This window comes from Nesoenas mayeri (assembly GCF_963082525.1).
Source record: "Nesoenas mayeri genome assembly, chromosome: 5".
Taxonomy (NCBI): Eukaryota; Metazoa; Chordata; class Aves; order Columbiformes; family Columbidae; genus Nesoenas; species Nesoenas mayeri.
This window is the reverse complement of record NC_137548.1, coordinates 2379615-2407246: the sequence shown is the minus strand read 5'-3', so window position 1 is coordinate 2407246 and position 27632 is coordinate 2379615. Positions and strand designations below refer to the sequence as shown.

Sequence of the window (27632 nt, the reverse complement as noted above, 5' to 3'; positions counted from 1 at the left end):
TAAAAAGGATTTCTTTGTTCTCAAACTTCACTTAGAAACTCAGCTTAACATACAGTTGTTCTGTAGCATTAGTAAAGTTCACTAACAAAACACTTTGCTTGTACGCTGTAAATAAAGCCAAGTGTTCAACAGTTTTGCTGCCGTTGTTCATGTGGAATTTAGTTGGCTTTGTCTTTCCGTTTCAGCTTTCTTCTCTTGCCGGTGGTTCGCTGCAGCCCAGAAGGTTATTTTTTTCAGCACCTGCTCCAAAAGTTTGGATGGCAAACATGGTATTTGGTTCTCCAGGAGAGCGGCGTTTTTGCCAATGCAGTCAAGACACAACCTGAAGAAGGAGGAAGAAAATAAAGAAAAGTTAAGTAAATGGTCTATAAGCTGAAGACCTGAGTGTACGAGCACAGCGTCGTAATGATTTACACCGGACTCGCAGTGCCAATAACCTCAACTCACCTGAGGAGCGAATAAGGTTGAGTCTGAAATATTAACAAATCACTGCAGTGACCCTGATCAACAAAAGAAAAACAACCACCATTAACATGACAAAGAGCTTCTCTCAGAAATGCTGCTACTTTCTACATTAACTCAGCATTTATTACCACATGCACAATTTAAAACTGAGAATAGTTAATAATTATTTATAAGTAATCTGAATAAATAAGGGCAAGAAAAAACCCTCACCAATTATTTCCAAAGATCACCTAAGGTCACATCTCCCAACACGATACATGAATGAACCCAACTGTATTTTATTTCAGTTTTAATTATTATAATACCAGGATTTCATTATTCAGTTACTGACCGTGTCCATGAAATGCAAGTCATCTTTGCTGCCCCCAAACACCATCACTTCTCCTTCTTTTCCCAGGCAGGCCGTGTGCCACAATCTAGAAAGAAGATTATAAATGGAATTAGTGACCAAGTCATAACAGGCAGTTGTGTGTTATCAGCAAAACAAACCTCAAAACGACATATTGAAGGGTTTCAGAAAAGCAGCAAGTTTGCTTGCATGTTCACCTCTTCACCTCACACAGACTCTCCTGCACTCTTCATATTCAAGTTTCTTTTCAGAAGATATTTTTGCTATAAGGATACAAGCTCCTTTTAACTAAAATGCAAAGGTCACTTTTCTAACCCTGTGATTCCACAGCTTGTGCACAGCACCTTGAAAGTCTAATCCTGGCCTCACTACTTACCCAAGGAGAATTATTACCATTTAAAATAAGGTATTTCACAAGTTGCTCTGTGAGCTGCAGAACAATGAAGCCCGTTTGTCATTGACCTTCTGTTCACATGGAAGGATGGAGAACAAGCACCGAGCGCAGCGGTTACCAGAGTCTCTCTTTTCTCTTTGGCCATTTCTTTGCACAGAGTATGTTGGGACTTAATATCTCTGAGCTGCCTATTTATTTCTCAAATATTAATGAAATGGGTCAATCGATTCACAACGTACACGGGCAGGAGGGGCAGCCACCCCAAGCACAGAGCACAATAATGTGACCCTCACTTCTTAGGAAACCAAGACAAATATTCTTTTAAAAGTCTTCAGAGGTGAAAAATAATACCTTAAAATATGATATGATTAATTGCTTTAACAATGTAAAAGGAGAGAGCAATGTGACTATCCATCTCATGAGAATTCAGCTGAGTTATGACATTTCATGCAGAACAACATTTTTTGGTCATTATTTGACTCTTCTATACTCCAGTTGTATATACTTTGTCTATTTATTTTCAAGTGGAAAAGTTTTAGAAAACAAAATAACCATACAAGCAAAGCTTTAGTCAATAGCTTTTTTTTTTTAAACAATTATTTTACATGTTCCACTATTTCTTTAATCCATAACTACAATTCTAATGGCTTTAAGGCTGTGGGGTTTTCAGTACTGACTCTTACCCTGGAGCTTCGGAACAAATGATCCCATTTTAGTGTTACGTTTCCCCTTGGGGTTCCTGGGGAGCATTTTCTGTGTGTCAAGTACTTACATCACACCCACCAATTCTGTGTTGTGCACAGGAAAGCACGTGGTATAAAACCAAACCCTGGCTTGTAAAATCTTGCTTTAACAAAGATTCTGCTACTTCAGCAGCTATACCTAGCTCGGTTTTTTATTACTGGTAGATTTTGCCATGATTTTTCTGCCGGTGTATCAGCGAACATCACAAGATGATCATCACCACAGAGCTCTGGCCCTTTACATCCACTTCAAAACAATCCGCGCCACTACAACTTTCATGCAAAAACAATAAAAACAAATCAACATTCTCGCTTTATTACTCCATTCACATCAGGAATTATTCACCGCTCTCCTCAGGCTATACTGTAATCCCACCTTTTCTCCTCCTCGTACCTGTGCATAGATCTGTGCCTTATCTGCTTTAGGGAAAGTCTGGCCTGGCGTTGATGAGCGCGGAACTCTGGGGAGCCTTTCCTGCCTTCACTTGTTGCCATCCTAGCTCGCAACCTGAGGCTTTTTTTGTCTACAGACTGCCAGAGTTTATTGTCCTCTCACAGCTGCTCTAACTTAGCACCTAAACATTCTAACAAAGCACGTTATTCAAGTCATACAGATGCTGGATTGATGTCACCACAGCTCTTCTAACTACAACAACAATTACATGGGCATGAAAACAGCAGGAATGGAGAGGTTAAGCAGGCAATTTGTTCTCTGTTTTAATGTGGCATGCAGCGCAACTGGTGGACAGAAAGAAGAAAAATATCGTCTAGCAAAACAGAATCACAGAATAACCTGGAAGACATTTTTTTAGAAATTACTAAAAATGCAGGAAATTATTCTCTACAGAATTTAAGGAGAGAATCGATTTTGCAGAGCGTCAGGAAAATACACTAATGCATGTATCATATACCATATAATATTATAAAATACAAATAAGCACACATCTATATTCTTGCCAGAGCATTTTAAGTCCCGCTGTAAAGTCATATTAGCGATAGAACTGACTTAAAAGCTTTCTCAGCTGCAGAGATACTGCAGTAATCCCGTGTGAGCACAATTATGCTACAACTAAGTACTTAACACTTAAACTAATTCAATATTTACACAGGCTTTTGGTACGGCTCCGTTTACCCACGCTTCCAGGTCTTCCTGAAAAAGCTTACTGAAATGTGTATCTATATCTATATCGTTGTTGTTGTTTTTAAGGGAGGGAGGTGTTTTAGGTCATTGAAAGCCAACCAGGCTGCATCTTCAGATGGTGGAGAAGAACCGTAAGACTTGTTTGGACTTGAGGGACCTCTGAGAGTCCTGGCAGCAAAAATCTGTCTTTATAGGAGGGTCTGGGCTGCGTGTGCAGCAAATTTCTCAGTATCCCCCTCAGGAACCCTCTTTGGCACAGGTTCCAAACATCCAGCTCTGCCACCATCTCAGGCACAAACCTTAGTCCAGCTTAACTGCAGAGTAAAGCTGAGCTGCAGCTCCCTATGCTGGAGTTAAAGCCCTTCCTTATCCTTTTTCATGATGCACCAGCAGGTAACTTTTATGTGACTTTCCGTGTAAGGCACTGAACATGAAGACAAACATGATCTTTGACTGCTAATTGTCATTTAAGGCAGTTCCTTCATGTATCAGTTCACTGATTGTAAAAGGAAAATACTCTGTGAAGCTACGGCCTATTTGGACTTGAAAGAGTTCGAAATTTAAGACAGCAGAATATTTGGTCTAATGGTGCTGTTATATTTAAAGAGCCACCCTAGAATAGGATAAAACAGGAAGAAAATTAATTGAGGTGAAGATATTTCAGTAATAGCAACCAGAACATAAGGCAGGAAGCAGGCAAGTGCCAGACCAGAATTGGACACTACGCTAAAACTTACTATCTACAGCAAATCAATACTATTTATGTTATAAATACAGAGAATGCTTCAAACACTGTTTAAAAATAGAAATATGTCTGTGCTCTGATACAGCAAGCGCCTGTTTTCAACGGCACCTTCTGGTTCAGAACATGAAACTTGAAATAATCTTGTATCTTTTTGTAGTCTTAAACTAGAGAGGGAAGGGGAACAGAGCCTGGAAGAGACAAGTTGTTGCCAGTATGAACAATACACGTTCTAGACCGTGGTCCTTTTTAGTTGGCAGTTAAGTCCTCAAAATAACAAAACTCCAGAGTCACTTAATGTGCTGTTTAGTACGAAATTAAGATTTGCAAAACTGTGATCACAATTAGGTGCTTCTGCTCAGGTAAAAACCCAGCCAAACAAGGTCTTTTGTAATACTGTTGAAGTCTGAAAGGTCCATCAACATTTTCATGGTTGTCTCCCTCGTATTTCTAATAATGTTTTGACATTAATAAACTTTTATTATTCTCATAGGTTATTAATTCCTCAAAAGTTACATGATATATATTTTCTTATATACAAGCAATTTGGCTGTAGAACAGCAGGTTAGTTGGACACCCAGATCCTTCATCACAAAAAGGTCTTTTAATGCAAGCAATCATCAGCTATAACAAATATAGAAAGTAATAATGCTGTATCAGGTATGAAGGAACACAAGTTAGTAAAGCAAACTATTAAATACTGCATTGATTTTCTAAAAAAGCCCCTTATAATGTAGTTTAAAAATACTGATCGATAATTTAAAATGACTTAATTTATTAAAATGCCTAAATTTCAGCAAACAGGAGCTATTTTGTGTACCTAGGTCTACTCTTGGGCAAATGGGTGAGTTGTTTCCAGCCATTTGTTGTAACGCTGTGAATCCAGCCATCACCTGCAATAGAAGAACACACATCAGTACTTTTTCTTGGGACAAAGTCTCCCTACTTTTATTTAGACAAAAAGCTCTGTGCTCTAAGAGCACATTATAGTAAGATAACAGTCATGTCATTGCTACATTAACTTGCATCTCGTCAGCCTTTGTAATGTAACTTCACCATTCAGTCACAGAAAGTCCACGGCATTAAAATCTGGAATTAAAATACACTTATTTTTTTCTTTTCGATATATTGAGAAAAACCACCCCCCCCACCCCCCCCAGTAGACTATATCTGTGACACTCTAAATATTTTCCACTAATTTCACATCTTTTCATGAAAATAAGTTGCCTTTTCTAGAAAAGGAACTCGGTATAAGACTATCCTGCTTCCTAGTTAACATTTTGTAGCTGTGATTTGTTATTAATACAAAAATCCACATTATGTTGGCATTATTATTTGCATCTTCTTCCTGCACTGCTTGTTCATATTGAAAAGCATGAGACTCTGGCCTTTACTCTCACAGATGATAGTTTGAAGATTTATTATCATACATTCACACTGTACTACACAACGTGAGTTGTGTTATATTTTAATAAAAATAACGAGATATGTAGAGAAATATTCAAGCAGCATGAAAATTTTGTAACGAGATTTAGGTCTAAGTAGTTTGAGAAAGACAAACGTGCACACTACACGAGGTTAGTACTGAACTGTACCATAGAATTACAATCTCTGAATTACTTACTTAGAGGGACATTATCAGAACTTAGTCCACCAAAGAGAAAAAGTCTGTCATCTCCTATGGGAGTCAACGTGTGCCAGGATCGATCTTTCGGTTTCTCTCCGCTGATATTAATTCTTGGAGAAACAAATAAACAAAAACAATTTGTCAAAGCATGCTGAAAATTAACCTGCCAGAAAATGTAACAGTTCATTTACTTTGTCCTAGAACAAGCTTGGATATTTTCCCAGTGAAAACGCTGCACTTACACAACTTGAATTCACTTCGGAGCGGTGATCAAATCTAAACAAAGTAATTCCTGGCAGTAACTGTTCTCTGAACAATCAATTATGTAAATATCGAACCAGCTGAAGGCACTGAGGACAGCAAAGAAAGGACTATAAATTCAAATAAACTGTACAGAACGTGTATGTAAACGGACTCTGTTATTTGAGAGAAAATGGAATGAATCCTGAGGGGCTACGGTCTCTCTGCTCCCAGGAAAATGATCTTCAATGGCACAGCGATTGTGGCTTTACCTTTTATCCAAAAGTTATTATCTCTTCAACCATTGTGCCCTTTAACACTTCGAGATACACTTTAATAAAAAATTGAGTTCCTAAGTACATAACAGCTGCAGGTTTCCTATTCCAAAAATCTGCTCGTGTTAACAAAGAGTTTTCTTCCAGATGTTATCTACGGGTTTCATTTTAGCTGCACAGTTAGATATGCTTGAGATGAGAATGTGAACAGCAAAGAACCTGAACATAAGAGATTATCTATAGTGGGTGTCTCAGGAGGATCTCAAGAGAAGGGACCTCCAGAGGGCACCAGCCCACCTACTATCCTGATACTAACTCAGCAGAGAGGCAACTTCTCTTGTAAAGCCGTTAACCACATAGAATCCAGGACACCACACACCCGGTACATCCTCCTTTTGGAAAGATGATGCAAAAAGCAGGTGCAAACACCTGTAAACTCTCTTGCAGGGTCAGAATCTTAGTTGGAGACTGCCCAGAGTGGGTCAGAAAGGAATGGCCAGTCCTGGTAGGCTGGATCTCAAATCAAGTTACTTTTTCTTCCCCTCCGCTTCGCTAGTGAGTGTAATATACACAGATGTGCTCAATATGCAGCGTGCAGAGACAGTCACCTGCATTTCCTTTATAATCAGTGAAGAGAAACAGGTCCTTGAAAAGCACAATCTGTGATTTACGTTCCATGTTTCCCCTGGCAGCAGCTGTGCCTGTTTCTCTTCACTGAGCGTTCCTGGGGTGAGGAATTCAGGCGGTTCGGTTACAGGAATTTCACTGCTGGTGACTGCAGTTCCGCAGCTGGAAGCAAAGACTGCAGCATCGCAGCTAATTAAACAGCGACTGCAAAACCGCCCCGCTAAATTTGGTGCCCAAGTTGAAGCCAAGTCACAATGTTTGAGTGCGGGCTCTGCACAACTCTTGTATAAGATGCTTCTAAAATTGGTAAAAGAGGCAGACTGTGCCAAGATACAACAGGCTTCGATGGTTAGAAAAATATACCAGGTACTGGCGGATGATAACGTTTCAATCTTTCACGCTCCTGATACAAGAAGTTATCACAGTAACACAAATAACATAACATTGAACATTTTTAATAAGAGGTCAGTGGAGCTCAGGGAAGGCAAGATAACTCCTGGGTAGTGGCAACCAAAATAAATATTGTGATCTCATATTAGAAGATATTCCTGGATTAATAGGTTAATATTAAGCAATTCCTTAAGGAATTGCATAGAGTCAAATAAGAAAAAGAATTTGACGTGACTGGTTAATGAGAAGCTATGAGGCTTTAAACAAAATCACCACTGCATTTGGAGTTTTTCTTTTAGGAGAGGATGCTCGATAAGTTAATTTGGATGCAGGACTGTCCACCCCAAGTCCTCTTTGCTGGGAGATCTGGACTTTACGGAACTTCAGACACCTGCAGGTGACTTGTCTTGGTCAGCAGCATTCAGCCCAACTTTTTAATCTGTATTAAATCCTTGAGTCTCATTTGGTGATAACTCGCATGGGCAACTTCTCTGCAGCTGCAGAGTGGCCGAGATAATTCTGTTCTCGAGATCAGAAAGGTCACATCCTGCTGAGTTTTTAATTAACGATCAGATCAGAAATTTCAGTAGAAAGGAATCTGAAGCTATAGCGTAAGGAAAGATTCCTCACAAGAAACACTGAGAGGAGAAAATAACTCAGTCTGACAGCAAACAAGTCAGAAGGAATTTCCCCACCTGTAAAATGCTGGAATGACTCCAGCGCTTTTTAGAGGCAGTTTGCGGTTGGAAATGGGTTGTCTGATTAGAACTGTTCAAAACTATTGCTAGTACTCAAAGGACAGAGTTATTTTCTTTACTTCACACTCTTAAGACATAACTTTATTGGTCTCAGCAGCATTTCTTTGCTGTATAAATTTCAGGTAAAACCAAACCAGCCTGTTTATCTAATCTGTCTTATTTTACAATGTTTGTGTGTGGAATCACAGGACTCAGGGGACCACGTTCTTTATATTTGACATGATCCCTACAAATGCCCCATTTCTAATACAGCCACTACTACTGATTTTAGGAGAGGAACCATGTAGCCAAAAATAATTTTCCAAACAATCTGTGCAAGGGCAGACTGTAAATTGGAATAAAAATGATATTGTCCTGAAAGACACACTGGTTTTTGCTCCTCTTATAATTAGAAGATAAAAATCACACTATAGGGGTATTGTAAGTGTGTGCATGCTGGTAGGTGGCCTGGAAATACGAGATGGTTTTACTAGAGCAGATAATTAATAAATTGTTTGGAGAAAACATCATCTAGCCCTAGGAAAGTAGCCTTTTTTTTTCCCTCCTGACAATGGCTCATCTAAATTCTGCCATCTGTCATAGTCTCCATTATATTTCTCAGGCTTCCATAAGTCACTTTAGTAACAAGTGTTCAGGCTTTTGAAGCTTCCTCAACTCCAGTCTTTAATTAATTACCACTCTAGATATGAATTAAGATGAACATTTGAGTCCTGCAAGGTGCCACACAGCAGCAGACGCTCTGCAAAGACTCTTTTTATTCCTCATCTCTTCAATCTCATTTTTAGTCTCTCTTAAATCTCTTGTTTCAGTCTCTCAGAGACTCCTTGCAGAAGTGCTATGGATCAGCTGGATAGGAGGCTCCTAAATGTATAATGATCAGAGTCAATACTAAATCACGGGTATGATTTAGTAGCTCAGGTGAGCTGTTCTTGGATCGCAATATATTAATAGAAACAACTGAGTATTGGAACAATCTTTAGCTTTTTGGAATGGCTCCATTTACTGTTCTCATCCTCAGCCTAAGGACGCGTTTGTGTGTACGTACAGAAAAATCAGCCTCTTCTATTCAGGTCAAGAACAGAAAATACTTTAAAAACTTCAAGAGTAGCTTTACATATGCCAAACAAAAGGGGTCACTGGCTGACGAGGACAAAACTTTGACACTGACACTTCTCCTTCAGGGCTTGAAGTTCCTCTCATTGACTTGTCATTCAACTGTCACAAGTCTTTTTAAAAGAATATAAAGCAACTGCTTATGCAACAGCAACAAAGCAAGCAGCTAAAGCAATAATCTGAATAATGAATCCACTTGAATCCACTCAGAGGTAAAGTTCACAGTCTCAGGGGGACAATGCTATCATTTAGGTAAAGCATTGCTAATTTTGAAACACCCAGCAAAGAAAGAGGGGAATTAAACTGATTAGTTAATCCTAAGTGCTAATTAAAGAAATCTTCCAAGTGTTTTTGAGAGGATGCTGTGGGACTTCCTTGTCCATCAGGGTGGATGGAGGAGTCTCTGCTCCCTCTCCTCGCTCTGGGCTCAGAGAACACACTTGGTGCGGGATCAGATCGGTCATGCTATTTACTTGATTAAAAAAAGAAACACTTAATATGCTTATCTGGGAAGAGGGGGAGATACTTCCTCATTCTGTACCACAATGAGCCAGATCTAGACAGTAAAAACAGTATTCAGAGAGACACCAAAACTAAAACTCCATATGGACAAATGGAGCTGGACTTGAAAATGAGGATGTTAAATCACTACATGCTGTGTTTAAAATAGCACCATCAATGCTTGGGTGCAGAACAGAAAAAGCTTAGTAACCACTATCAAGTTAAATTAAATTGAAACACAACCTAACAGCTGTTCAAATAGTCCCCAAACTCCCATTCTCCTCTCGGAAAAGCTACAAAATTAGCAGTGGAACTACAATATGTTTCAATATGCTACATTGGACTTTTAAGTGTTATGGAGAGAAACCCACCTTCCAGACCAGGTCCAAGTGTCTAAATTCAGGCAGTGCAAATCGTTCATCCTAGTTTGCTAAAACAAAGAAATAAAAGCCCAGTTGTGTTATATTAAGCAAACAATGAGCAAAATATTTCAGCAAGGCCCTTCCAGGACAGAATATTCCAAGTAACAATTATTTTGAAGAAAACTCTACCCATGTGCCTTAAAACAGCATTTCTTCTCAAAAACCCCATGCAACCCTCAGAAAATTACCTGTCGGGAATATCTACAGTAATGCAACTGCACTATGGGACCTATGTTAGCTTTTACTAGTGAAGAACTATGTGATATTCAGTTCTTGCCAATGTATTTCTTTTTCATGCATAGAATTCATGGTAGGTAATTGCAGAAGGTATAATTCTCGACGTCGAGCTTCCTCTCGTTATTTTTCTTTGCATTCTGATCAGAACTATGCATCCTCCTGCCTGGTCACTTATTCCTTGAAATATTCTCGTAGGTACTGGACTCAGTACATGACATCCCACAACAAGTTCATCACATCTGTGTTTTCCTCTCCTTTCCAGAAGGCAAACCCTTTCACAACGTCATTACTTGCAACAACAAGGTTTTATGACCCTTTAGCATTTGCCATAAAAATAATAAAATGTGTCAACAAGAACAATGGGAAATCAATACATTTGCGTATCTGCCTGTGTTCTGAGATGAAGAAAGCCATTGCCTTAGAAATATAAAGGGGGGAGAGAATATAAGAAAGAATTTCTTTGCTTTAGATTGCAGCAATATTTTCAGTGCCTCGCGACACACTTGATGGATATTTGTGATTCCCCTGGGTGCTACAAAACAATTTCTGAGAAGTAGGGAAATATATCTTGCCTTACCTTCCAATTTCTTTTCTCCTAAGGTAGTCTCGAGATCTATTAGAATAAGCCTTTCTCCAGCTTGCAGATCCTTTGAGGCAGAAACTAGACTTGTCATTTAAGTCAGAATAGAGTAGTTTTACCCCTGAGAACTCAGCCAGTGAGTGAGTTTGAGACTTCCAGAGCTGTCCATCAGAGCTATGGAAAATCTCAGGGGGTATTTCAGGTTTTCAGGATAGCTGTGGCCTCCTCTTACCAAGCCCTTTTCTGTCCTGGGGGAGAGAATGGTAACGAGCATTTTGGAAACGCCTTCAGAGAGGCCAACAGGCTAAAGAAAAGCAGAATGCGAAGGCTTTTGGGCATTGTCTGAGAACCTTTATCCCCGCAAAAGGGTGAATATAACAATAACGTGCGGTCCAGCTGACCGCTGGCGGAACAGATCTGTCTTGCATGACAAGTCTATTGAGTTTCCTGCTCCTTCAGGTGGCTTGGAACGGGATGAAGAACAGATTATACAAGCAGAAAGCAGAATGGAATTACTGACTGTCTTCTGCTATACCTGTACACGTGGGGGTAGGGAGGGGAAAAAGCAACATCCCGGCCTCTAGACCTGAAAATATGTAATCATCTTGGAATAACACAGTTCCATACAGAGGACTTCTATTAAAGAAAGGGAAGAAAGTCGCTGTTATGCTGGAAATTAAGGTTTCAAGAAGATGCTGTTCAAGACTTCCCCGCTGACTTTCCTTTCCTAGGCATTAGGTAGAAGATGGAGTAGTTCTCAGTTTCTTGGTCCCTGGGAAATCAATGTATTACAATCTTTACATTCTCATGATTCAACAGATTGACAGATGCGTAATTACATCAACCTCATTTTGAATGCAAAACACAGCATGAGTTGGACATTTATGTCTAAGATTCAGTCCTTTATCACAGCTTTAATAAATGAAAATGCCTTTCTACCCGACCCTTATTTGCAAAACTATAAAGCACACAGATTATTATATCATCACTTGCCACAGGCAAAGTTTTCTTGCAGTTCCTCATCTATTTCTAAATGCTACCTACTATATTTAATCATTTAGCTGACAGTCCTAAAATGATTCTTAATTGGCTTAAAAGCATCAAGCCTCATAAGAGGGTTTGCATTTCCCTTTGCGCTACTCCTTCAACATCCTACTTATCTACAGCATGTTCATTTATTTGCAGCCCAGTAAACATTAACTTTGTCTCAGGATTAGCTTTCTTTCTAGCATGATGAAAGGTGTAAGGGTGATATATTTACAGCTCACTGCTGTTTCAGTAAACTCTATGCAGCTCTCCCATTTGAGATTTACAGCCGAGCAGCAATTACAGCTCAAATCTTTGTAAGAGAAGGACTGCGGCTCAGTGGATCTTCCGATCTTCAGTGCCAGAAAGGAGAGCAGGAAATATAAACATGCATTAAGAGCCGCTGGAAAGACTTTGTTTTATTACTTCATCATTCCTTACAGGAAAACTTTCCACTTAAATGACACATGAGACTTGCATCAACTTTTGGACTAACTCTCCTTCCTTCCCACTTTCTCCCGTTTCTGTTGTTTCAGGGGCTTACCTGGAGGAACAGAATCCACATAACACTTCTGAGCCTGTTTGCAAATGATTCCTGGTACAACTGATTTTGATCATCATCACCATCATCTTCTTTTACCAGTTCTAGCTCCAAGTTTGGAAAAAGGTGCCCTTTCCTCCCAGAAAGATGAATAGCAGAAGCCTCATGACATTCCTGGCCCTTTCTGGTTCCTTGTAGAGCCTTTTCCCTGGGAAGATTTGTATTATGGTGAACTAGAAGGAGAAGGAGGAGCAGAGCAACCCCGTATTTGCTCCTTTATTTACGGAGAAAAGCAAGACTTCATCCTTTGGGGAGGAGTTACTCCCATTGTCAGGAAATTTAGGGGTTTTTTCCTGATGTCTTTAGCCTTCCTTCCCTGTTTCATGTCTTATGTTAATTCCTCAAGCCCCACTAAATGTTCCCCTAACTTTTGTAAGTTTCTATTTACTTCTAGGATAGAAAGCGAATCAATATTAATCACTAAAGTGAAAATTACACTTGCTGCTCTCCCACAAAATGAAATACATCTTTCCAAAATTTCATTTTTCTCTGACATTGTTCCCAAGCAGTTTCACTGAAATTTAGCAAATGGTTATTAAGGAAGCTGGTGCTACCTGAGGAGGAGAAAAACCTTTTCAGATCAGAGCCCTGTATTTCTGAATAGTCAGAGTTAAATAGAAGCCAGAGGGCACGTCCTCTCAGGGCACATCTAATCATGCGACAGCACAGGGGAGAAATGACAAGCGAGCTCCGGCTACTAATAATTTCACTTGCAAAGGCTGGCTTGAGTTCTAAAACAGTTCATTTGCAACAGGCACAGCGCAACAACCCTCACTAGCTCAGACACAACGCCATTTGATTTTCTCTGCGCCACGCAGAGACAGCCCTTGCTAAACAAAAAAGCCAGAGGGAGCAAAGCTCTGAAGGCCGAGGAAGCATTCAGAAATAAAGGGTTGGCCAGAAGGTCCTGAGCTGCGTGTTTACTTCTTGACATCCGAATTTCTTTCCCTCGCACGTCTGCGGGGCTGCTAAATGAGGAGCAGGACTCAAGTCAGCAAGAGTTCATTTATGCAGCAGACACGAAAGAGCGAGTTCATAGCAGAGGTACAGCACTCGGCCTGGCACAGCTCACCCTGACACCCAAGATTCAAGTAACATTAGATACTTTTGCAGTCTTTTCTAACATCCCTTTATTTCCTTAGTTATTTCCAAACCTACAGCTCTGGCACAGCTACAGTGTGCAGTTCCCTCAGCCAGAGCTGGGGCTTTAGCAACAATTCTATGCGGTATGAGCCCGTACGAAAGGCCACATCACGCAGAATAAACAGGATCGATCGTGGTGACTTTCTTTTCTGATCGCTCTGAAGAGGTATTTAGGTAAAAACTTTTCCTGCAGCTATGGGAGGCGATTCAACCTCAAAAACTGGCTGGACATTGTGTGGCCATTGTGGACCTACCCTTGTGTGTGTCTGGTTTCTGTCTGAGCGAGCAGGAGTAAGAGTTTTGTAACACTGCAGCACAGCACAGATTTACAGCATGAAAAACAGTGGAAAGGGAACACAGCGCAGTTTTAGACGGTTTTATTTGCAAGTACTTGAGAATGCAGGGCAGCTTTCCAAGATGAAGTTGGCGTATGTTCAGCGTAGGGCATCTCCAACCAACAGTTAATTCCTTCTCTTTCATATAACAAAACTATAGGAACACAGCACTGGGGGCTTTCAAAAGCTTCTTCACTGTTACTTTTCATAGTCATAGAGATATAAAATCTAGTCTCATCCTTCAGCGGAATATGATTACAGACTCTAAATTAGATATAGATTAAAAAACCCTTAAATTTAAAAAAAGTCTGGAGAAGTACACAGTAACCTGGGTTTTTTTAACTTGCTTTACAGAATCTGTTTCTCACATTCCTGATAAACTCCAGCTCATACAGAGACCTTTAAAAGTATTATCTTCCTTCTGCTTTTGCAACAGTTTAAAAAGGGCTGGTACGCTTTCCAGCTGATAACAAAACTATCCTTGCAAACAATCCCCAAGCCACAGGGGAGCCTGCATTAGTTAAGACTACTTACTACCATACTTGTTTTCAGACATAAGACAGGAATATGGTTTTTGTATTGGATTGCTGCCTCGGGCTTAAATTCTTACATTAATCATTCAGCAGAGAAGAACTGATAAGAAAATCTCCTCTGACTAGTACTAAAAAAACCTCAGTGTGTTGCTGAAAGGTTTTAATATCTCCTTGCTGGTTGTGCCTTCACATTTGTTAGGCATGACTGAGGGAGGATGGCTAAGATCTTTTTTTAAGTTAAAAAAAGGTAGGAAGAGTTAAGATTATACAGCAAGAATCTCACCTTGCTTGAATTATGCACTAACTGCATCCTGTACAGACAGTTCTTTGTTACCTAAGGGACAAGAGATTTAAGTTTCTCCCATAGTGTATTAAATAGCAGAGTCTTGGATCAACTATCAAGAGAGCAAATCCAAGCGGTACTCTGGTGGTAAAGAGTTTATATAGGATGCACAGAATGAAGCTGCTAACAGCAACCTGCCCGTGTGCTTCAGGTATTCTGTACTGAGGGCATCCTGACGGCTGAGACTCCAAAACTGGCATTGAGAAGGCAGAGGAGAGGCTGAATGGGAAGGAACGGGCTGTGCTGTCAGGTAACGCGCTGCACGGCCGGTGCCAGCCTCAACATACACAGACCTTTGTATCCACACATCTGTATTTCAGTCACTTATGGGCAAAAAATGACAGCAGTTTCAATTATTAAGCCAACTGCAATCTGTTATTTCCTACCCTTCATGTTGCAGCTGTTGTGAACTTCACCTTCCCAGAAGGTAAACACCAGGGTATGAGTTGTGTATGTGAGTGACTGTTCTTACACATCTCCTCTTTCTTCAGCGGTGGGGGGAAGCATGAGCTAAAATCCCAGTTATATTTACTACTTGCTAGTGTTTCATCAAGTCAAAGGAGGGAAAAAAAGCCAGCGGGTTTGATGTATAAATCTGCTACGCGGTGGCAAACACACAGTGCCGACATCTCATCATTTATTTAAACCCAGTCTATCAGTAGGCTTGCTTTGGCTCCGCTCTCAAAGAACCATCTCCTAGAGATGTTCCGCACACATCAGCCACCTCTGTTGATCTATAAACATTTGCATTTACCATGCAGACATCTGGTTTTTCCCCTTTTGGGCCAATGTTTCTTTTATCATTATTACTACAGACAGAAAGACTCTTCTTTTTGTAAGGTAGAGAGGGATGAAAAGAGGCATCCTGGATTCAATGCCCCTAACAAACAGGTTGGATTTTTTTTCTACTACAAAGTAATCTGCTACAAAAAAACACAGCTGCCAAGAAAATAATATTACTGCCAATAAAATGTTTTAATTCAACACTAACCAGCACTCGTCCTCCAAAGATGTAACCTTTATTTCCCAGCACAGCACACGTATGAGCTGCTCGAGGCTGAGGTGGATCTCCACCCTGAAAAAAAACAACAAAAGAAGATGGTTCAGAACAATCACCAAAGCACCAGCCAAGGAGAGACAGTAACACAGAGATCGCAAAGGTCAGGCCAACGTGCATCAATATGCAGACAGAACTGCAATTCTAAAAGGAACTAATTTGTAGTCATGTCCAAGATTCCGCAGACATTTGAAATTACACATATTTGCCAAGGACAGCTTTGACTGGGTTCCCTCAGTAGCTAATATCGAATATATTCCCTCTTGGTCTGATTTACCATTGCTTTAATTAATTGAATTTCACTTAATTCCTAAGCACAGAATTACAGTAACGTGCAACTTATTGTTGATATCTCTTGTGCAGCTCTATTTTCCAAAGTGTGAACCATCAGGAACAGGTACTAAAAATCTCTGGAAATCAGACATTAACATTTAATGCTACTTCCAATAGCCACATGCCAAAAAGTCTTCCTTGTGTAAATGAGAAATAAAGACAGCAAAATTGGCTTTTACTTTTCAATGGTAATTTCAGGTTTTTTCCATTTAATTTTATAGGAATTCTAGAACATCCTATAAAGACCATAAAATGGTGTCAGACTACAATATACTCCTCCTACTGAGTTCTTACGTAATATCACCCGGATTTTATAAAGCCTTATACTATACTATCATATTCATATCAATAAATAGAAGTGTGTGCATTATTAATTTACTGCAAAAGCAGGTATAAATGCTGGTTTAGAGGATGATTAAAATAATATATTTGCTGAAGAATACCTGATCTGTTTACCCTAACAATATAGCATGACTGGCAGATATTTGTTTAATGGATTTTTTAACATTAACCCTTGCAGAGAATAGAACTCTATACACACAACGCTCAAAACAATGAGTGTACAACCCTCACATACTAAACATGTAATTTTACTTTAGAAAGGATAACCGAAGGCCTAAACTTGCAATAGAGTGAGTTTATTACTCCTCCCCTGCCTTATTTAAACGGGTGAACCCAGAGTCTGGACGTACAGATCACTCTTGTTCTTTCGGCCCAGTATGTGATCCTTCACACTGACCCACCAGCTTTAGGAAAAGGGGCAGGGGTGGAACAAGAAATCCCGGGGCAGTTTAATCTTTTTTCTCTCTGATAGCTTATCTATGTTGCACATTAATTATATACAGATGCAGTCAAGCAGATGGGCTTCATATCAAAACAGTTCAGTTTGTTAACCTCAGTTTGGCACCGCTAAAACCAGTCCTGTGTTTGTACCACCTTCGTTAGGCGTTAACCCAGCTGGCCTGGGTTAACAGCTGTGCTCCAGCCATTAAATTCTTCCAGAGCCAAAGCCCGGGCAAGGCCTACAAGGATACCCCCAAATCAGCGTAATCGCCATAATCCAGTTCTGCAGGAGCCAACGTGCTGTGTGAGGAGCCACCAAAACACCCCCCGCACCCTGCTACTCAGCACCACTCTGCTGTGCCCACTAAATGCTTCTCTGGAGAACCCCAGTGCCGTGTTTATCCAGTAACAGAGACACTCATTTTGTATTCCCAGTAGTTGTCTTAAAGCTTGAGCACAAAGCTTTATCTCAGAACTATCCCCTCGATACAGAATACTGTATCATCTTCTAAAGCATCCAGATTTCTAGTGCCTCTCTGAAGCTTATGGGATTTTTTGCATCAGAACCACATTACAGAAAAACCACCCGTCTAATGACACCCTGTGGGGAAACAAATTCATATCAGTTCTGAATCTTCCACACTGCAAACGCACTGAGCATCCTCCTGTTTAACATTATAAACAATACTAAGCGTATTCAAATGACTTTTCCCAATATCAATTTCTAGAGCACAATAACGCTTCAAAATGCAGCAAAATCACAACTGTGTCAAAAGATAAGGCTAAAAACCACTCACTCTGATTGCTGGTTGAGACCAAGTTTGTGTGGTTGTATCAAAAACATGAACATCGTTATGCCATCCCCAGAATATCTGTCCTTCCTAGAAAAGAAGTTCAAAAATTAAGCTTGTTTGATTTGAAAATCTCTGTGCTATTAAATGATACAACCCCAGAAGTGATCTATCAAAAGAGAAAATACAGAATTTTATTAAAAGAAACATATGCTAATATTTTTAATAACGAGGCAGCAGCTCAGGTCTAGTTGAAGGTTGACAGCATTTAGGAATGGACAGGAATTAATGTCTGTCACTAAATGCTCTAATTAGTCTCCTCTCTATTAGCTGTGAGAAATCATTATGAGAAACTATCTAATGCAGGCATCTAAATGGCATTTCCTCTGGATAACAAATCAAAGCAATTCGCTGGCAGTATTTGTCAGTTCGACTTGTGAAGTTATAAATTGTCTACTGTTACTTCGAGGAAATAAATTCTACAGTTTTCTGTGAGTTTCATATTTAAAATATGTCTTCAAATTTAAAATACTGCCTTTGTTCCTGCTTTGACAGCATTTTGTTTCATTGTGCTCAAAGACTAGCGCTGGGTACTTGGAACACCCTGAACACCCAGCGCGCCCAACGTGCAGTATCTGAAATTTCAGATTCAAGTAGAAGATTTTGATTTGCGTTTCTGCTAAATGCTACAAATAAAAGAAAAAGAAAATCCTAACAGATTTTCTTTCTTACTGAGTATAGTATAAAAGGTCGTGTTTTGACAATCAGGAAGGACAAATCCCTCTGAATTGTGACAAATCTCTTACCCAAAATGCATCATGGACATCAAAACAATCACTCAGTTCATTGTGCTTCCTACAGCCATAGCCACCAAAATATATTAGCCTACAAGAACAACAAAAAATAAGTTCAGTGACCTGCTTTGGAAATAACATTCAAATGAATAAGCCGTAACAATTAATTTCAAATTTTAGTTTACCTACAGTACTATTAACAATATAAACAGCTTAAAATATTTCATATTGAACCTGATTATGTAGCAAACCTTACCATTATTAATGTAATTACTGTTACCCTCCTCAACAAGCCTGACAGGAATCCACAGAAGGAGGGAGGTTCAAGATCCCTCCAAGTCCCTGTTCTCTGTTTCTCCGTCTACAAGCTTATCACAGTCACATCTTCACGCACGAGTCTCAGAATGACACGGAACACACAAGACAGTGAAATGCCTCCACTTCTGCTACAATTCCTACCCTTTCCCATTGAAATTCCTATTTCTTAGCCTTCTGTATACATTTTTTTTCACAACAAATGCTCCCAAAGTTCAGCCCAGGGACTGCTTGGGACCTACAATGTCTTTCTCAAGCTTATAAAGAGATTTTTTTTTACTGAACATATCGCATTGCAAGTATCGTTACACACCTCCCAGCCTAATATTCCACCCATGAAATGGCCATCCATAAGTAAGGCTTCCTAAAGTTTTGTTTAACTTCAACATTTGAGGAGGTTTGGCATAGTTGTTAGTGATCTCGGGAGAAGGCAATTTAGGAAATGATGGGATGGTGAAGGTCACTCCAGACTGACATTCCTAGGGAAACAGAGTTACGGAAAGCATTGTGCAACACACCAACACATCCTGATCTGCAAACTCACAGCTTGTAAAACATTACGGTAAACTCCTGCCAAGGTGCATAGCTTGTCCCCAAATACTTGTGTTAAATGAAACAGTTACACTCTGACACCTAAAATAGCTCATTTCTCAGTATGTGGATTACATGATACTCAGAATAATTTAGTTCTGAATAGTGTTAACAGCTACAGAGTTGTTCAAATATCTGTAATTTCGTATGTCTTGCAGTTAGGTTAGAATTACAAAGCCAAGATATAGTACCGAGAGGTGTTATGCAGTATATGCAAAACCTCTTTAGATGCAGAGTCCAGAAACAGAGAAATCGTTTACATTTTATAGTAGTCACTGTATATCTTACGATCATCTTGGTTGGAAAAGACTCTCAAGATGGAGTCCAACCGTTAACCTAGTGCTGCCAAGTCCACCTCTAAACCATGCCCCTGGGAACCTCATCTCTGCGTCTTTTAAACATATTCTTATTTACAACGACTTCTATAACAAATCACTGACGTGTCACTTTGACCACATATGCCACAATATCCAGACGCTTTCCATAATAAACACAAAATCCGAAGTATTCATTTTTAGCTAAGTATTTTTTCTAAATACACTCGGGAACTTTTACAACACAAATATCCAGGCTGACTTGGTTCTTAGGAAACAAAGATACTCACTAAAATGCCTTTGTCATTGTCAGCATTTGTAGGCTTTTAAAACCCTTGAAAATATACTAAATATATTTTATTGCATGTAATAATGCAATGCTTACATAATGCAACAAAAATTTGTAATTTTTATGCTGATTTTTACCATGTGTTCCAATTAAAACCATAAGTAATAGATGCATAATAATATTTATCTCAAGTCTCAAAGCATTTCAGAAACTTTCACTAAATTTCCCAACCCTTTCCTCACGTGCGTTATACTCACCATTAATTCAGCTCACATGTGAGAAAACTCGGGTAGAAAGTTGTTAGGAGAGTTACACAAAATCCCACAGCAAGTCAAGCTAAGAATTAGAGTTTCCTGAATCCCAAACCTGTGTTCTCTTCACTTTCTAGTACTTCCTCTCTGCAATTAACACATATTAAATAGTTTTAATGTGTTACCTGTCCTTATACACCCAGCAGGAAAGCTTGTCACGTGGTGTAGGAGGTTGACCTTTAAAATTTGTAATTTTTTTCCACCTATAGGTTCCATTTTTTGTTCGCAAATTAACATAATACAGCTTAAAAGAAAAAAATTACAACATTTTCAGTATAAATGATGTCGAAGAATCCAGCACAAATCACCAGCAAAAAGAACAGCCCACCACCCTCAGAACACGCTATTGACAGTGGCGTTTACAATATGCAGCAATGTATGGGAAGAAGGTGATACACACCAACAACACAAGAAGTTCTGTTCTATTGGCAGAGGTGTCAGTAGCTTTGCCTAAACTAACTAGGAAACCACGTAAAAACCAACCAGGCTTGCGAACCCTAAACTGAGATGTGGTTATGGGCCCCATTTCAGTGAGTTTCTAATCAGGACTGAGCTCAGACTTCATTTAAACTAAACGATAAACCAGCTCATTTCCTCTACTTTGCTACTCCAGCCTTCAATTAGAAGGAAAACTGACATCTATATTTTGATTTTATGTAAGAAAGGTAATCACTATCAAAGAGCAAAAATAAAGTGGTATTTCTGGGATCAGTTTCAATTACGGCTGGCAACATATTAAAAAAAAATAGGCAATTGGGGAAGCACTGGCAGTTTTCAGAAATAAATGGAGTTTTATGCAACTGGTCTCATTCTGAAGCTCGTAATGGGTCTCATTCTGAAGCTACAACTTAGTGACAACTACCAGGAAAAGAATATCCAGAGTTGAACATTAAAACAAAAACTAAGGGTCTTTGTCAGTTTAAAAATGAACTTTTTCTACAAAAATAAACTTCTCCTCAATTCAAACACAAAGTACACCAGACAAAACAGTAAGGTCAGCATTGTTATTCATTCAAATACAATGTATGATGAAAGAAAATACTACAATACCCGATTGCTGTATCCTTTATCATCAAATCCACCAAAAATGTACAGCTTCCCGTTGATGCTCGCGCCGCAGCTCCCCGACATGGAGGTCGGTAACTCTCCTTCCATTAGGTGCATTGTCCTGCAATTTAGCACATACATTAAGTCTTAAAATGCGCTTTCAAACCTGCTAAAAATAACAAAAAGCAAACCAGATGTAGAAATAATTTTTAGACTTAAAGCTAAAAATACAGTTTTGGCCATAACTAGCACTGATATATGAAGTCAGGCTCCTGTGGTGTAAGAGAACTTTCAAATGAATCTTGTGCATATGTTTATAAAACATCTCAATCTCTCTGAAGGTGAAGCCCATATTAAAAGAGCATTAGTAGAGCTGAAACATTAATTATTCAAAACCTGGAAATGCTGTTAACGCCAACAACTCCTAAAATGAAAATGTGGTATTGCTATCATTTTACAAATGGAAAACTGAGGCAGAAGTAGAAATAAAGGTCAGAAGTACTGATTTTAGTACCCAATATGCCACTCCTAAAGCTGTATCTTGCACTGTATTTAGCATAATTTTTAAAAATCTTCAATAATGCAAATTTTAGCCATGAGATCTCTGTTATTCAGCAGCAGTTCCTGGCCTTTTCCTTGCTGTCCTCACTTAAAAAACAAGGAACTCCCTGTGATGCCAATTCTAATATCACGAAATCTCAAGCACTATACAACTACCTGATGAAATGATTTCTGCCGAAGCCACGAGGCTGAGCGTTAGGCCAAGAATCCACATCAAACTCAGCTTCCCTAGGCTCTCAAATTTTAGTTCTCTCTGCTAGGTCCAGTATCACCACACACAGTCAATTCAATTTATTCCATCTACATCAGCCACCTTCACTGTCTATTGCTGAAGAAAAGGATTCTCACAGCTTTGAGTTCTGATGCTTGACCTTATCCCAGTCGAAAAGAACTAGAGGCAGCCGTTCATAGGAAAAGCTCTTTATGTGCTAAATCACAAGATGTCCATGGTACGTGTGTGGTCCCTGTGGAAAACAGCGCTTGCTAAAGGCTGCTCAGGGCGCTGGTTCCGAACACCTTTGTCCTGGCTGGTGCCCCAGGCCAGCCCACCTTCCCTGGCCCTGCTCTGGACAGGACAACTGCCTGGGCTGTAAACCAAATGAGATCAGAACGGATCCGGGTTAAAAATAACCCTGCAAAGAAACAAAAGTTATATTTAACCCAGATCACTTTTCCTGATCCAATTTCCTGTGTGATCATATAAACAGCTGTACCAGTATAACCGACATAGGGACATCGGGATGAAAAACAAGAGAGTTGCTTTGGCCAATACTTTCAACAACAGAAAAAGGACAGCAACCCACAGTCTGAGTGAGGGTACAATTTTTCTATTTTTTAGAGTTTTTTTAAAAAAACTTGCTAGGACTTCACACTAAGCATATGCAAAAACGTTGTTTTCAAAGTCAGTGACTTGACCGCACAGATGTGGAATTTCATCCCTGCTGTAAAACCCTTTCCCGGTCCAGCCCTCCCCTTCTTCCTCCATTTCCAATTGTTGCTCTCACTACGGGGATGTAATGAACCTCTTGAATATGGGTATGTGAGAAACATATAAACACGTGGGAGACTAGAAAGACAGCTGGCAGGAAACACATCTAAGCCCAAATGGATACGACTTTACCAAACTGACCTTATTTATTGTAATAGGAACCACTGGAAAACTTTAAAAAGCGGTGTTGTTATCTCTCCCCACATCCAATATGTGAATGCAATGAATGCGAAATGTAAATATTAAATTGCTAGTGATGTGCAAGATATGGTTAGTTATGAGTTATTTATGCAAGTATACTCAGAACACAGTTAAGTAAGAACAAAAAAATCTCTAATTATAACTACCCAGTGTTTAAATATTCATTTAAACATAAAAGTTGATGTATGGAGAACGAAGCCAAAACAAATGTCCAAACAAAACACACTTGTTTTAACAACAGAGCCTGAAGCCGACCATTTCAAACAGCCTCTTGAAAAAAAACAATTATACTTAAGGAATTAATGTGTATCCTAGAGTTAATTTGTAAGTACATATGTCTGTTCTTCAGTCTTTACATGAAACATCTGCTATTTAAACCTCAGGGTAAGTCAGTAAGTAACTCATGTAACCAAAGTCTTCTCACCACAGCTAATTGTAGTCTATGCAAGGATTAACTTCATACATAAAATAAATACGAATTATGCAACTTACCATAACCCGCTATCCATTTCATAGATCCAGAGCTCATCATTAGGCAAATAAACTTCATTTTCTTCAATCGACTAAAACCGAAAAAAATTTGCAAATGTTAAATCAATTATGCATTATACACCATACGTTTTAAAACTAAATACCAAACCATGTTACTTAGCAACATGGAATAATCTTAAGGAGATGATCTACCAGAGCATAAGTCATATCCCAACATTATTGTTCTGATCATTATGTTTAAACAGGCAGCTCAATAATGCTAATAGTTTACATTTTATACCAGAAGTTTAAAAAAAAAATGTTTTTCATTTTTTGAAGCTATTAAAAATACTCTGTTAGGCATTTCCTGATGTCATTGAGCTTTGCTGATTGTTAATAGCATCTTTAGTCACTCATTTGAAGGGTGAAGATGATAAAAAAATGGTTGTTGTATCGGAAGTAGGGATAGAAGTGTTCCAGTATTCAAAAAGCAATGAATATAATACAATAGCCAGTTTCTACAATTAAGAAAATAGCACAGGCAAACAATTAAGTCATTAGGAAACACACAGAACTGCTACTAATAAGAAGCACAATGGCATCATAACATGATCATGGATTTAAAAAACCCAAAAATCTTAAAAGAGACTGTCAAAAGTGCTTCTCCCCTCTATTAAAATGCTGTTAATAAAGGAAGTATTTTTTTCAGTCACTGATGTGATCACTTTGAGCAAATTTTGCTGTACTGTGAGCCTTCACACCTCCAAATACAGAACAAAGATGAGTAGCAAAGTATTAATGCTCTTCTTTGGGGCTTTCTGCAGCGTTAAGGAAAAATGGTTCTCCTTCACCTGAAGGGTTTTCTCCTTAATCCATAAGCCCTTTTTATCTTTTCCAGAAACTGAGATTTTGCCAGGTTGTGTAGATGGGTAAAGAACCCTAAAACTAAACAGAAAGTCAGAAAGAAGTACTAATTTTAAAAATAAAGAACTGCATTCCTCAGGTCTACTCATTAAAGGCAGAGATTTACGAACATAATGAGTTGTCAGGAAAGATGTGTAAAAGCATAAACCCGACCAGATCTGGAGCTTCTGAATGGAAACTTGTTATGTTTTGCTTTAGGAGATACTTTTAACGAGGTGGCATTTCTTGGCATAATGGAAAAATACAGAGAAAAGTATAAGTGCAAAGCACAAAAAGAACAGTTACTTGCAGCAACTGAAGAAACTTGAAAGAACAAGATGTCAGATATAAAAGATTTTAACCTATGCCATAAGATGAAGGAGAAAATTAATTCCTCTGTGAAAAATAGATCAGTGAAGACTCCCAAACAGAGGCCATATATGGAAGAAAAAGAAATTGGGAAATAACAACGAGGAAGAATAACAAACAGGAGAAGGAAGGCCGAAAGAATGCAATTGCAGCACTCAGGCTGAGTAACAATTACATCATTAATTGTTGTCTTAGCATTAGACAGAAATGAAAGACTGAGGTAACAAGCAGTCAGTAAATTAAAAAATAAAATCAAAATGAAATGAACATGAGCAAAAGAAGTTAAAAACAAAACCGAAAGTTAATGATTAACAGTTCAGTTACTGATCTTGATCACTTGCCTTTAAACGATACTTTATTTTTACCTTCTCATTTTGAACGGTGCCAACCAGGCACGTACACACTGTGGTGGGGACAGTTTATCCTGCCAGGTGCCTTTCGCAAGGTGGGCCCTGCTGGCCGCTTTCGCAAAGCACAGAAGTTTACTCAGTTTAATCCACACGCAACAGTGATCAGAGCCTGAGCGTTTGCTACAGAACCAGCCCTGAGCAAATATACTGACGCCAAAAATAAGTTAGCAGGGCGGTAGTCCACCAGTGTGTAAAATGTAAAAATGTAAAATGATTTACCTGTCTAAAGAGCTGCTTAAAGAGCAACAATGATTTTGATAATACTCTCCATGAATAAATATGTAAAACTACTAAAAATGTTCGCAACGTTGATGTGCTAAACTGAATATACATTTTCCTTTTTGAATGTGTCATGAACCCAGGAGCCCTTATTAGAAAACCTTTGAAAACACTGTCCAACCTGTCCAGCCTTCATTTCTAAAGACCAAAGCATAAGAACTACTGATTTAGGTGTTTTAGGTATTGCATAGTTATATTATGGTCTTTAAGGCCAGAAAATGACACTAAATCTTCCTGTATGTCACAGGTGGCTCACATTATTTAAATACATGCTTATTCTACAGCTGACTAACTTCTTGACACTACAAAATATCTATTCAAAGCCTTACATGACTTGCAGTCACAAGAAACACTGCCTATCAAAGAGCCTCCAAAGGGAAGAAAAGCTGTGGGAGCAGTTTGCACGTCTCAAGGGCTCCCCAGTTCCATTTCAGTTTGGTAATGGGCAAGCCCGGCCATGCAGGAGGCTGGAAAGAGCATGTCAGAAGAACCCCGGCAGTGAAACCGGCTGCCTGGCTTCCTACCGCAGCCAGGGCTTGTATTTCAACACACAGTATCTGTATTTTTAGTATTTCTGCAGTCACCAGCAGCACAACCTTTTCCAGGTCAAATGCATCAAGCTCAGGAGCAGAACTCAAATACCGCAAGCTGCCCAGCTCTACTCTGCCTTTTAAGTCCAATGTTTTTAGTTATAAAAAGAATGTTCCCGTTTCCAGAAAACAAACTATAATGTGAAGAGACAACCAGCCACCAGTACCTGAGAGCTCTGGAAATGTCCTTCCCACTGCTATTGCACGCACTTACAACATACAATGCGTTTGCAAACTGAAAGTTCCCGAATAGGCTTGAATACAGAAGGACAAGCTTCGCACATGTCAAAGCTTACCTTAGTCATTGAAAAAGACAGAATATGATATATCATAGAGTCATATTGGTTGGAAAAGACCCGCAAGATCAACAAGTCCAACTGTTAACTCAACACTGCCAAGTCCACCTCTACACCATGTCCTGAGAACCTCATGTCCGTCTGTCCAACCCTCCAGGGATGGTGACTCCAGTGCTGCCCTGGGCAGCCTGTTCCAATGCCCCACAGCCCTTTGGGGAAGAAATTGTTCCCAAGATCCAACCTCAACCTCCCCTGGCGCAACTTGAGGCCGTTTCCTCTGGTCCTGTCACTTGTTACCTGTAAAAAAAGAGACCGACCACACCTCCTTTCAGATAGAAATATGTTTTCAACCCGATCAAGACCAACAGTAATACCAAGCACAGCGACTTTCACATTTTAAGGCCAAAATGCACAGACCCTGTGGATAAAATGAACCGGCTGTAGTATCATTAATTTAATATCATTCATAGCTCTGGATGAATTCAGTACAAGAGATAAGAGTCACAAGGATTTACTTATGCCAGAACTAGAACTGATCTCTCAATGGAAAAAAAAAGCAGATGTGCTCTCTTTTGAAGTGACAGAACCACTTTGAGGGAGGAAAACACACTGCACGCAACACACAGCTACTAATAAGCAAAAAAATGCAGCGACTCAGGAACTAGCACGTGAATTACACACCGGAAAAACTGCAAATTACAGTCGTCACCCCACAGAGGAATGGAAACGAGAGCAGCATTCCTAGAACACAGGGGAACCACGCGTTTGTTGGAAAGGGGAAACAAACCGGCTCCACCGGCCCTTCCACCACACGTACAGTGTGATGGAGGCAGCTGAGAACAGAAAAGGGGGCGGCCATGGGTTAAGGGGCATGTATGCTTACAGGAGACAGCAATCAGCCGCTCACCCCGTCCCTTCACGCCCGTCACCTCAGCACCGCCCCGACCCCGCTCCGCCATTTAAAACGCCCGCCCCTGCCCCGGCAGCCAATCAGCGCCCGCGCTGAGGTGACCCGCGCTCCGCTCCGGGCCGCCGAGGGGCTGCACCAGCTGAGGGGGCGGTTGGGGCAAGACATGGCGGCGGGGGAGGCCCCTCGCTCCGCTTCCCGCCCGCCCTGGGGCCCCTCAGCCCGGCTCTCCCCGCCTGCCAGCGCGCCGCTCCGCTTCTCGCGTTCCCCCTCCCGCCCCCCTCGGCTTCTCTCCCCCGCTCGTCTTCACCCCCAGCGCCCTCCGGCCGCCTCCTCCCACCTTACCACGTATCCCCCCCACACGTAGAGAAAGTTCCCGTCCACCACGGCGCAGTGGCCGCTGCGCTCCTCGGCCACGCAGAACTGCTCCGCGGAGTCTGCCGCCAT

At 40.0% G+C, this 27632-nt stretch overlaps 1 protein-coding gene across 1 annotated transcript; it reads right to left on the bottom strand.

The window, feature by feature from the left end:
• Positions 1-144: 144 nt before the first annotated feature.
• On the bottom strand, positions 145-27632 carry KLHDC1 (kelch domain containing 1; the record flags this gene model as incomplete). Its single annotated transcript, XM_080345822.1, has 13 exons — positions 145-322; positions 448-500; positions 797-881; positions 4655-4727; positions 5459-5571; positions 9737-9795; positions 15577-15660; positions 17556-17639; positions 18356-18434; positions 20289-20407; positions 21214-21331; positions 23453-23523; positions 27531-27632. 13 exons carry the CDS (start codon positions 27630-27632, stop codon positions 148-150), a joined length of 1215 nt encoding a protein of 404 aa, XP_080201948.1. The 3' UTR covers positions 145-147.